The sequence below is a fragment of the Cebus imitator genome, unplaced genomic scaffold, assembly GCF_001604975.1.
Source record: "Cebus imitator isolate Cc_AM_T3 unplaced genomic scaffold, Cebus_imitator-1.0 Scaffold111, whole genome shotgun sequence".
NCBI classification, from domain to species: domain Eukaryota; kingdom Metazoa; phylum Chordata; class Mammalia; order Primates; family Cebidae; genus Cebus; species Cebus imitator.
In genome coordinates this window covers 754,418-766,524 of record NW_016107426.1, presented here as the reverse complement: position 1 = coordinate 766,524, position 12,107 = coordinate 754,418, and the positions used below count along the sequence as shown (strand labels likewise).

At 50.8% G+C, this 12,107-nt stretch overlaps 1 protein-coding gene and 2 pseudogenes across 1 annotated transcript in view; 2 read left to right on the top strand and 1 right to left on the bottom strand.

The window, feature by feature from the left end:
- The window catches only part of CYP2AB1P, a 14,816-nt pseudogene extending 13,663 nt beyond the window's left edge, over positions 1-1,153 (top strand).
- A 3,999-nt stretch (positions 1,154-5,152) lies between these two features.
- Positions 5,153-6,028, bottom strand: LOC108311043 (annotated as a pseudogene).
- A 2,118-nt stretch (positions 6,029-8,146) lies between these two features.
- Positions 8,147-12,107, top strand: part of PARL (presenilin associated rhomboid like) — a 53,009-nt gene continuing 49,048 nt past the window's right edge. The window contains exon 1 of the mRNA XM_037741920.1: positions 8,147-8,327. Within this exon, the coding sequence (XP_037597848.1) occupies positions 8,203-8,327 (125 nt within the window). The 5' untranslated portion in view covers positions 8,147-8,202. The remainder of the gene's footprint in view (positions 8,328-12,107) is intronic.

Below are 12,107 nucleotides of genomic sequence, written 5' to 3'. Positions count from 1 at the left end.
GAGGGTCAGGGTTGGGGTTAGGCTGAGGGTCACGGTTGGGGTTTGGGGGAGGGTCAGGGTTGGGGTTAGGCTGAGGATCACGGTTGGGGTTTGGGGGAGGGTCAGGGTTGGGGTTAGGCCGAGGGTCACGGTTGGGGTTAGGGTTAGGGTCAGGGTTGGGGTTAGGCTGAGGGTCAGGGTTGGGGTCAGGGTTAGGGTCAGGGTTGGGGTTAGGCTGAGGGTCACAGTTGGGCTGACGGTTCATGCTCTCCTCTCTGCAACCCTGAAGAGTGAAGCGTTCTGCCTCCTCCCTGTCTTTCCATCACTCAGTTCCTCTTTCTTTGCCTGTGTGCCATTCTGTTTCTCCTTGTTCTGTCCCTTCCTCTAACGCCCACACGCACACACCCCTGCCCGAGGGTTGTTGTCCCTTCCAGACATGCCCCCAGCTGCTGGCCTTCTCTGTAGGAGGCAACAGCTTCATGTCCCTCGATGTGGCTGGAAGTCTTCAGGACAAAGCTGGGTGGTCCTCAGCCAGGAGGGTGTCCTGCTCAGCAACGTCACTGATGAAGGGGAGCCTGAGGGCTGCTGCTGAGTCTCCCCGAGACCCCTGGCCTACCCTCACCAGCACACTGGGTATTCTCCAAGCTCACTTAGGCTCAGTGTCAGGGCCGGGTACTAGGCACTCTCTGAGGCTCCCTGAGCCACACCAGCCTCTCTCTGCAGGGCACCATCATCTTACCCAGCCTGGTCTCTGTGCTGTATGACCCTGAGCACTGGGAGACCCATCGACAGGTCAGCCCTGGCCACTCCTTGGACAAGGATGGAAACTTTGTGGCCAATGAGGCCTTCCTGCCATTCTCTGCAGGTTCTAAGCACAGAGCTGGATTCCGGGTGGTGGGTGGGGCTGCAGTGGGACAGACACAGGGACAGCTGCCACCTCTGACTTTTCTGTTTCCAGGGCATCCTGTGTGCCCAGGGGACCAGCTGGCTCCGTGGAGCTCTTCCTGATGTTTGCCACCCTCCTCAGCACCTTTTGGTCCCAACTGCCAGAGGGGAGCCAGGGCTCAAGCTGCAGAACATCTTCGGGGGCACTTTGCAGCCCCAGTAGCAGAAGATCTGTGCAGTTGCCCGCCTGAGCAGCCCCAGCCCCGGTCCTAGGGAGGATGGCCTGTAGCCACGGGGATCTGGAGGCCTATCCCCCATGAAGTCCTTCCTCAGTCTCTTTTGGCTCCTGCAAAGTTAGAGAAGAGGGGGACCAGGGGTTCATGCAGCTCAGCTGCTCGTGGTTGCCCCGAACACAAGCTCTGTGGGTGACACTGGAGGGTGGACGTAGCAAGGAGTCTACAGAGGTCGCTCGGTTTGGAAGCTCAGGTCTTAGATTAGGCCAGTTATGCCTCGGCAGGGAAAGATTTTACAAGACTGGTTAAGCTTGGCATTAAATCAGTCCCCAAAGTTAATTTTGGGGAAATCAAGCCTCACAAAGCAGCAGCAAACTAGGTTCAGAGGAAAAGGCAAACTTTCAAGCAAAACTATAAATATCATCATGCATGCAAATACAAACACAAATACCCTGGATGCTGGGGACAAGCCAAAAAAAAAAAAAAGAAAAAAAGGTGACGCGAGGGCAGCTTATTTTCTGCCCTCTCCTGCCCTCTCCTGATCAGAAGGAAGAACTGCAGTTCTCTGCAGGCAAGGCAGAGAAACATCTCACCCTGTCAGTGGAGCAAAGGCCCATACAACTTATAGCAAATTCTTCACCAAAGACCCACTTTAGTTTCCACATGAGGGTCCCTACGTTTTAAATCATTGTGTCTCCAGACAAGTCTTGTTTATTAAAAAAAAATGACTTGCGGCCGGGCACAGTGGTTCACACCTATAATCCCAGAACTGTGGGAGGCTGAGGGGGGGCGGATTGCCTGGAGTCAGGAGTTCAAGACCAGCCTGGTTAACATGGTGAAACCCCGTCTCTACTAAAAATACAAAAATTAGCCAGGCATGGTGGCACGTGCCTGTAATCCCAGCTACTTGGGAGGCTGAGACAGGAAAATCGCTTGAATGCGGAGGCAGGAGTTGCAGTGAGCCAAGATTGCACCACTGCACGCCAGCCTGGATGACAGCGAGATTCCGTCTCTAAGTAAGTAAATAAAGCATGAAAAATATCTAGCACAGTTCCTGGTACATGCTAAGTGCCTAATAAATTGCAACTACTGGCAATAATCAATAGATATTCCTTTGCCTGGTCAGCACACCTTCCCCAGTCCTTGCCCTCTCTCAGCTGACTGAGCCCTGGCTGTCCTCTGAGGTTACCGATGCTCCTGTGGCCTCTGAATGGAGGCTGCCAGTTCAGGTTCGGATCAGAAAGAGCACCCTCACTCACTCAACTGGAGCAATGAGGAGAGTTTCAGAACAGAGAACTCAGAAGCCAATGCATGTGGCTCAAGGAGAGTAGGACTGGGAAGAAGAAGTGCTCTAAACTCATTTTTTCTCTTATTTTCCAGTCTCCTGTTTGTGGCTGTAATTGGCTGAGCCCAGCTAGAAGCCAGAGAGCAAGGGAGCCCATTCATGTAGTCCATAAAGATCAGCCTCCTGGCTGGGCGTGGGGGTACACACCTGTAATCCCAGCACTTTGGGAGGCCGAGGTGGGCGGATCTCCTGAGGTTGGGAGTTCAAGACCAGCCTGATCAATATGGTGAAACCCTATCTTGACTAAAAATATACAAATTAGCCGGGCGTGGTGGCACATACCTGTAAGCCCAGCTACTTGGGAGGCTGAGGCAGGAGAATCGCTTGAACCCAGGATGCAGAGGGTGTAGTGAGCAGAGATCGCACCACTGCACTCCAGCCTGGGCGAGAGAGTGAGGCTCTGTCTCAAAAAAAAAAAAAAAAAAAAAAAAAAAAAAAAGGTGAGCCTAGATCACGCCATTGCACTCCAGCCTGGGTAACAAGAGAAAAACACAATAAAAAAAAAAAAAAAAAAAAAAAAAAAAAAAAAGGTGAGCCTCCAGCAGCCTGGAGCAGCATATGAGAGTGAGCTGGAGTAGCAGCAGGCAGAGGATGTTCTGCATATCTCAGGCCTGGGCGCTCAGGTTCTGGAGGAGAACCTCCTCCTCATACCCTCACGATTCTTCCACATTACTTGCCCAAAGACCACCTTGAGCACCTATGTTTCCTCTGCTGAAACTTCTCCTTTATCTCTAGCACCTCTTCGGCACTATTAATAACCTTCTTGTCACCCTGTTCTTCACCAACATTTTAGGATTTCATTCCAAGTCCTGCCATCACCCTGAAGACCCCAGGTTCATGTGAGCAGTCCAGCCAACGTCCAGGCCCTCTCTGATCCTGGGCTTCCTCATCTTTAGTGATTTTCAGCTCATTCTCCTTCAGCCATCAGCCCTATGGCCACACCCAAGTTCTTGTCAGCATCTAAGAGAAGCTCGCCCTCTGAAACCGTGAATTCACAGATCCTTACAGAGAACTGTGAAGGGTCTAATATTTTACCCCACTTGAAAACTTACAAGTTATCCTGGTATAGTTTTATGGGTGCTGGAAGAAAACACAAGACTCCTGGGTCAGAAATGAAGGATGACTTATCACCCACAGCAATAGCAGTAAGCCAGACTACTAGAATTTGTGTGCCGGTTCCCTGAGTCCCAGTTCCCACGGAGCAAGGTGAAGAGCGCTGGACTGTTCCCGCACACTGAGCGGGTCGCATTACAGGAGAGGAGCGCGGAACTCAGGAAGCAGAATCTTTTACTAATTAATTAATTGAGACTTACTCTTGCTCTGTCTTCAGTCTTGAGTCTTGGTCTGTCTTGGGTCTTGCTCTGTCACCCAGGCTGGAGTGCAATGGCACGATCTCAGCTCACTGCAGACTCCACCTCCCAGGTTCAAGCGATTCTCCTGCCTCAGCCTCCCGGTGGCTGGGACTACAGGCATGCACCACCACACCCAGCCGATTATTGTATTTTTAGTAGAGAGGAGGTTTCACCATGTTGGCCAGGTTGGTCTCAAACTTCTGACCTCAGGTGATCCACCCACCTCGGCCTCCCAAAGTGCTAGGATTATAAGTGTGAGCCGGCATGCCTGGCCAAATCAGAATCTTTTATTTTATTAATATTATTATTTTTGAGACAGAGTGTTTTTCTGTTGCCCAGGCTGCAGTGTAGCAGCACAATCTTGGCTCACTGCAACCTCCACCTCCCGGGTTCAAGCGATTCTTGTGCCTCAGCCTCCTGAGTAGTTGGGATTACAGACATGTGCCACCACCCCCAGCTAATTTTTGTATTTTCAGTAGAGACAGGGTTCATTATGTTGGCCAGGCTGGTGTCGAACCCCTGGCCTCAAGTGAGCTGCCCACTTCGGCCTCCCAAAGTGCTGGGATTACAGGCGTGAGCCCCCACGCCCAGCCATGGAATTAGAACCTTTTACGATGGGCAGCACACAAGCCTGTGCTCTCTAGGGTGATACTATCTTCCTTCCAAGGTTGTAAGCCCACTGCCCTTTGCTGTTGAGGAAAATGTCTCTACCTTCCAAGATTGTTCGTTTGTCTACTATAAAAACTTACTATTAAACAGTAGGTTCTCCAGGCTCAGTGTTCTTCGCTTGAGATGCAAATCCACTGCATGTTCACCATCTGCCTGGCTCATGGCATTGCTGCCATGGGTCTTGGAGAACATACCGTGGTAATATAAAGTGTTTTGTCTCTGACCCAGAAGTCTCCTGTCTTTTGCCAACATCCAATCTTTTAGCTTGCAAATAGGGTAAAATCAAATCCCAGACTTGATGCCTCTGATATAACCCAAGTGAATTTATTTTTTAGAAACTGATGTTTATTTTCCATCAACCTTATTTCCATGTTGCTTAAAAGCCCATTAAAGAACAGCTTAAGACCATTCAGTGAGGCCGGGTGCGGTGGCTCACGCCTGTAATCCCAACACTCTGGGAGGCCAAGGTGGGCGGATCACGAGGTCAAGAGATCGAGACCATCCTGGCCAACATGGTGAAACCCCGTCTCTACTAAAAATACAAAAATTAGCTGGGTGTGGTGGCGTGCACCTGTAGTCCCAGCTACTCGGGAGGCTGAGGCAGGAGAATTGCTTGAACCTGGGAGATGGACGTTGCAACCTAGATTGTGCCCCTGTACTCCAGCCTGGTGACAGAGCGAGACTCTGTGTCAAAAAAAAAAAAAAGACCATTCAGTGGTTGCTCCTACCCATTCAGTGGCCTGAGCAGCGTGAGTTGCAGACCAGTCTTCCATGGCAGGCTGGGTGCTCCAGTCTTCAGTACAGACCTGCCGGATAGGCACAGAGGGCGCCTGCACGCCTTCAGACCAGTCTGCACCCTCAGGCTGAGGAGCAGTGAAGTCGGGAGCTGGAGCAGTCCGTTCGCCCCGAATTCCTCTTTGGTCACAGCCTTGTCAGCAGCAGCCTGCTCTTCTTTTTCAGTGTCTTCAGGGTCTCTGTAGAAGCAGAGATCAGGCATGACCTCCCACGAATGTTCATGGGAAATGGTCCCATACATGCGCGGAACTTCCCGAGCCAGCATCCACCACATCAGACCCACTGAGGGAGCTCCCTGGATGTTGCCTGGGAGGGCAATGTCCACACAGCACAGAGGAGGTAGGTGGGTTAACATAAGGTGTCTCTGTGAGAGGCTGGTGGGCAGCCCTGGGATAAGTAACCACCAGAAGCCGGGGCTCCCTGGAGGCTGCCTGGATCTGGTTAGTGAAGGTTCCAGGAGCGAAGCAGCCAGCAATTGGAGTGGCCCCAGTGGCAGTAGCAAACTTCGGCACCGCCCTCTGGCCAGTACTCCTGCAGGACACGACACTGACATCAGCAGGGCTTTTAAAGGCAGCAATGGCACGAGCTGCCAGCAGAAGCTTCTCCCAGGCCCTCCTCAGATTTAGGATGCAGACACCATCACTTTTCTTCTTACAGATGTATTGCTCCATTTGGAAGTCAAGGCTGCTGCCATCTCTATGGGTTCCTGCTGCAAGGAACTTAAGGTCACCTTCCTCCTCCGTTTGCAAGACATCCAGCGCTCCAGACATTGTGAAAGTTTCCCTTTAAGTTACAACAGGAATGCAGAACAATGCCATTTGGGCCCCTCTCTGCGTGTGTGGAAAAGGCGTGAATTTAGTTTTTCAGACAAGCCATGCGCTGGGAGACATCAGAGATGTTGTTCTCTCTGAGCAACGCTGTCCTCTTCTCTTGGAGACCTCTGTCAGTTTCTCTGGGAAGTCTTCTCCCCCAGGCTCCCATGGCCCTTCCTTCAACTGGGCTATATTCCCTGTCTCTAAACGTTTGCAGAGCCTTCTCCCCCAACGCAACAGGATGTTTGTGAGGTCAGATATAGCCTCTTCTCAATTGTATCTCCAGGGTTAACACATCACCCGACACCCTGTAGGTGCTTAATAAATATTTACGGAATGAATGAAGTGCGTAACGCGGTCTGCGAGTACAAAGGAAGGGAACCTCAGTCTGAGTGGAGGTTTGGGAAAGGCCTCCTGGAAGAGGTGACACTTGAGGCTGACCTGAAGGACAGGTTGGTCAGGTGTTTCAGGCGGTGAGGACGGTAGCGTGAATGCACAACTGTGGGAACTCGGGTGGTGCCTTTGAGTAATGGCTAATGACCGTATGGCTGCAGCTGGGGTCGGGGGAATGGAGTGGCTGGGAACCACGCTGACTGAGGGATGGATTATGAAAAAGTGAAAGCCTCCTTTCCATTTCAGGCTTGGACTTTGTATTTATTTATTTGTCTGTGAGACAGGGTCTCACTCTGTCACCCAGGCTGGCAAGATCTTGGCTCACTGCAACCTCCTCCTCCTGAATTCAAGTGATTCTCCCACCTCGGCCTCTCCAATAGCTGGGATTACAGGTTTGTGCCACCTACGCCTGGTTAATTTTTGTATTTGTATTTTTTTAGATGGATCTTGCTCTGTCACCCAGGCTGGGGTGCAGCAGCTCAGTCTTGGCTCACTGCAACCTCTGCCTCTCAGGTTCAAGTGATTCTCTTGCCTCGGCCAACCAAGTAGCTGGGATTACAGGCACGCACCACCATGCCTGGCTAATTTTTGTATTTGTATTTGTATTTTTTTGAGATGGATCTCGCTCTGGCACCCAGGCTGGAGTGTAATGGTGCGATCTTGGCTCACTGCAACCTCCGCCTCCTGGGTTCAAGCAATTCAGCTGCCTCAGCCTCCTGAGTAACTGGGATTACAGGCACGTGCCACCACGCCCGGCTAATTTTTGTATTTTTAGTAGAGACGGGGGTTTCACCATGTTGGCCAGGCTGGCCTCGAACTCCTGACCTCAAGTGATCCCACCGCCTCAGCCTTCTAGAGTGCTGGGAATACGGGAATGAGACAGGCTTGGACATTGTTAAAGGCATACAGAATAACACAAAGTGGTAAGATGTAGAAGAAAGAATTGTAATTTTTTTTTTTTTTTTGAGACGGAGTTTCACTCATGTTACCCAGGCTGGAGTGCAATGGCACGATCTCGGCTCACCGCAACCTCCGCCTCCTGGGTTCAGGCAATTCTCCTGCCTCAGCCTCCTGAGTAGCTGGGATTACAGGCACGCGCCACCATGCCCAGCTAATTTTTTGTATTTTTAGTAGAGACGGGGTTTCACCGTGTTGACCAGGATGGTCTCGATCTCTTGACCTCGTGATCCACCCGCCTCAGCCTCCCAAAGTGCTGGGATTACAGGCTTGAGCCACCGCGCCCGGCGAGTTGTAATTTAAGAAAACTTGGCTTGCGACGTTGGTTCCTCTAGGGGCCAGCCCTGCCAGGCTGGGCGAGCCCTGTGCCCTCTGGCCTGAGGCTCAGGGAAGCGGCGTGACATCTCCCTCCAGAGGGCTCTGTGGCGATTAAATGCGATCGTAGGGAAAGCGCCTGGTATGTGCCGTTACTCAAGAAGTGTCAGCTGTGCCTCTTCGCTCTGGCCTCATCCTCCTCACCTGCAGATGCGGGGAGGCCGGGCCACTGTCGCAGGTGTGCCCCCGAGCAGGCCGAGCGCTCAGGTGGGAGGGGAAGCGGTGCGGAGAGGGGCGCCAGCCGGGCGTCCCGGCCTCGTGGCCGGTTCAAGGCCGCTCAGCCGCGCGGGGGCGCTCTAGGGCGCTCTAGACCGCTCCTCGCGCTCTATGATGTTTCCTTCGCCCCGGAAGTGGTTCCCCAGCCGGGGTTGGTAAGGTCGGGCCATGGTGGGGCAGAGGTTGGGAAGATGGCGTGGCGAGGCTGGTCGCAGAGAGGCTGGGGCTGCGGCCAGGCGTGGGCTGCGCCGGTGGGCGGCCGCGGCTGCGAGGAGCTCACTGCGGCCCTAGCCCCGCCGCGGCTGTTCGGACGCAGGTAATGGCCGCCGCCCTGGGCTGCTCGCCTCTTGGTCCCTGAGCTCCGGCCGTGCATCCTCAGGGGCGGAGGCCGTGTGGCCTCTCGCGCTGCCCCTGCTGTCTCCTCTCTCGCGTCGGTCACGTCCTCGCTTCTCGCCGCGCCGCCCTTGCCCGGCCCTCCGCGAACCTGCGCTTTCTGTTTTCTCGTTGGGGAAGACGTGACGGGAAGGGGAACTAAGCTGAGGGTTCGCTCCGCGCCACGCTGCTGTTGGTCCAGTTAGTCCAGCTGGACTGGTACGGTGGCGGAGCTTCTCTGTCCATCTGATTGTAAAGGCTGCGCTCCATTAAACCAGTTGCTTTCTTTAGCTTCTGGTGAGCTATAAGGGAGGACGAAGGCAGCGGGAGGGCATCACTTTGTGTCTTGTAAAGTGGCGGGAGAGGCTTTTCTGTTGAATTGAGACAGTGGAAGATTTGGTTTCCGGTTGATTTGCAAAGAAAACTACCGAACCTTCCGAGTAGAAGGGTGAAGCGTATGGTGTATCAGTATTTGCTGATTTTTGCATTACAGTAATTCATTTCTTATTTGAGAGAGGAGAGAGAAATCCCTCAAGTGTTTAAGAATCTGATGATGTGCATTTGGCTTTGAAAAGTTTCCTCTTTTGTTCAGAGCTTCACTCCTACCAGTTTCTGACTTGGTTAGATGGGTGCCTCGAATCCACCTGATTGCTGTTAATAAGAAACATTAAAGCCGGGCGTGGTGGCTCACACCTGTAATCCCAGAATTTTGGGAGGCCGAGGCGGGCGGATCACCTGAGGTCAGGAGTTCGAGCGGGCGTGGTCCTGCTTGCCTGTAATCCCAACTACTCGGGAGGCTGAGGCAGGAGAATCGCTTGAACCTGGGAGGTGGAGGTTGCGGTGAGCCCAGATGGTGCCATTGCACTCCAGCCTGGGCAACAAGGGCGAAGCTCCGTCTCAAAAAAAAAAAAAATCAAGTGTTTATCACACGTGGGATAGCCAGTGGTAAATAATCGAGGCCCTAATGTGGTGGAGCCATTGCCTAGCCTCAAGAATCACCTGGAGAGCTTGTGTGGTTATTTTATATCCCAGGCCTCACTCCGGTGCTACCACATCACAATCAGGAGAGGGGTGGCAGGGTGAAAGAACCTGTATGTCCTACAAGCATTCCAGGTGAATTTTATCAGGAACTTGTGAAAACCTTACATACATTGTATCTTCATACACTGTAACAGATCTGTCGGCACTAATTTTAAACTCCTGAGGATGTGGAAAATGAGGACAGGTGGAAGTGGTAATCCCATTTGAGATTGCATGGTTTAAGGGGGAAGAAAAGATTAATACTGGCCGGGCGCGGTGGCTCACACGTCTATAATCCTAGCAGTTTGGGAGGCTGAGGCAGGTGAATCACCTGAGGTCAGGAGTTCAAGACCACCCTGGCCAACATGGCAAAACCCCGCCTTTACTAAAAATACAAAAAAATCAGCCGGTTGCGGTGGTGGGCGCCTGTAATCCCAGCTACTTTGGAGGTTGAGGCGGGAGAATCGCTTGAACTGGGGAGGTAGAGGTTGCTCTGAGCCGAGATTGTGCCACTGCACTCCAACTTGAGCAACAGAATGAGACTCCATCTAAAATAAATAAATACACATATTAGGAAGCAACAGGAAGTGTGTTAAACATTTAAGATTTATGTGCACATCTCTGTGCTGGTTTTAGGAAGGGGAAGCAAAAGAAAACTAATGAGCCTCCAGTAAAAATTGGGCGTGAAGATCATTTGAAACAACAGTGAACAAGAAACACATGAAATATTGAAGATTAATATTTAATGTCTGAAAAACCTGCCATTTGTATAGAAAGTTTGAAATGACATTTTTGTGGTTGCATAGAAAAATAGACATTACAGGAGAATATACACCAGAAATAGAGCATTTGGCTCTGGAAATAAGCTCTCAAATGTAACAGAATCAGTTACCTTATAAATAACCTTTATTAGCTGTATGCTGACTTCTTATGGCTCTGAAATTAACAAGAATGTCCCAATCCATGTCATTTGATGTATTAATAGTAGGCTGAAGCGGGACCAGGAATTTGCATTTTGCAATACTCTGGTGGTGACACTAGGGTCTGAAAACTGCAGGCCCAAGGCAGCCCACCAGCCAAAGATGGTTTACGGTTTTGAAGGATTGTAAAACAAAAGTAGTAATATGTGACACATTTCACTAGTCCACAGAGACTGAAATATCTTCTGTCTGGCCTTTTACACAAAAAGGAAAAAAAGTCTCATTTGAGCTCTTCGCAAACTTTACTGTTACCAAGGTTTGCAGCCTGAAAGTCGAAAGCTGCATAATTTGCCAATTGTTTGAAACTGTCCAAGGGAAGAAAAGAGTTGAATTTTAACACTTACCATTTTATATTTTTAGAAAGCTTGTTCGTATGGAAAATTTATATTGAGATGATAGTCTGCGTGTGTGTGTGTGTGTGTGTATGTGTGTGTGTGTATATCTCTTTCTTTCTTTTCGAGACAGTCTCACTCTGGTGCCCAGGTTGAAAGGCAGTGGTGCAATCTCTGCTCACGGCAACCTCTGCCTCCCAGGTTCAAGTGATTCTCCTGCCTCAGCCTCCCGAGTAGCTGGGATTATAGGCATGCTCCACTATGATGCCTGGCTAATTTTTGTGTTTTTTAATGGAGACGGGGGTTTTGCTATATTGGCCAGGCTGATCTCTAACTCCTGACCTCAAGTGATTTGCCCACCTCGGTCTCCCAAAGTGCTGTTGCAGGCTTGAGTCACCATGCCTACCCTCAAAATATCTTTAGGTAAGATACTTGACATATTAGTCAGTCATGTACATTATATTTTGTTTTAACTGACCATCTATTAACTCAAGATGGGGTCAGGAAAATAATTGTGGCATGCCAGAGTTTATGTAGTGGACACCCCCACCCCCCGCAGTATCTTCTGTTTTCTTAAGAGGCAAGTTGCTCTGTCACCCAGGCTGAAATGCAGTGACGCCATCATAGCTCACTGCAGCCTCAAGCTCCTGGGTTCAAGGGATCCCCCTCCTCAGCCTCCCGAGTAGCAAGGACTACAGATACACGCTACCGTGCCTTGGGCTCTATTTTAAGTGGAATGAATCTAATCAATTGTGTATGCTTAGACATGTTTTGTCTCCATTTGAACGTTAGGCCATTTCTACTCAGTTTGTTCATACAAATCTTGAGTAACACACATTAGTGCTGACCTGTATATTTAAGTCTATTGTCTTCACCCTGGCACTCTCAAAAACAATTCATAAGGGCTGTGCGGTGGCACACGCCTGTAGTCCCAGCACTTTGGGAGGCTGGGGCCGGAAGATTGCTTGAGTCTAGGAGTTTGAGACCAGCCTGGGCAATATAGGGACCCCTGTCTTCACAACAAATAAAAAAGATTAATGTGTATGGTGGTGCTTGCCTCTGGTTCCAGCTACTTGGGAGGTTAACGTGGGAGGATTGCTTGAGCCTGGAAGGTGAGGGCTGCTGTGAGCCACGAGGGCACTACCACACTCCAGTCTGGGCGAGAGAGTGAGACCGTGTCTCTTAAAACCCAAAAAAAACCAAAACATCTCATAAGACTGTTGTCACTCACTATTAGGTCAACAAACTTGTGGATATGACATTTTCTACTTAAAAGTTACAGGCCTAGCTGGGTGCATTGGCTCACGCCTCTAATCCTAACGCTTTGGGAGGCTGAGGTGGGTGGATCACCTGAGGTCAGGAGTTCGAGACCAGCCTGACCAATATGGTGAT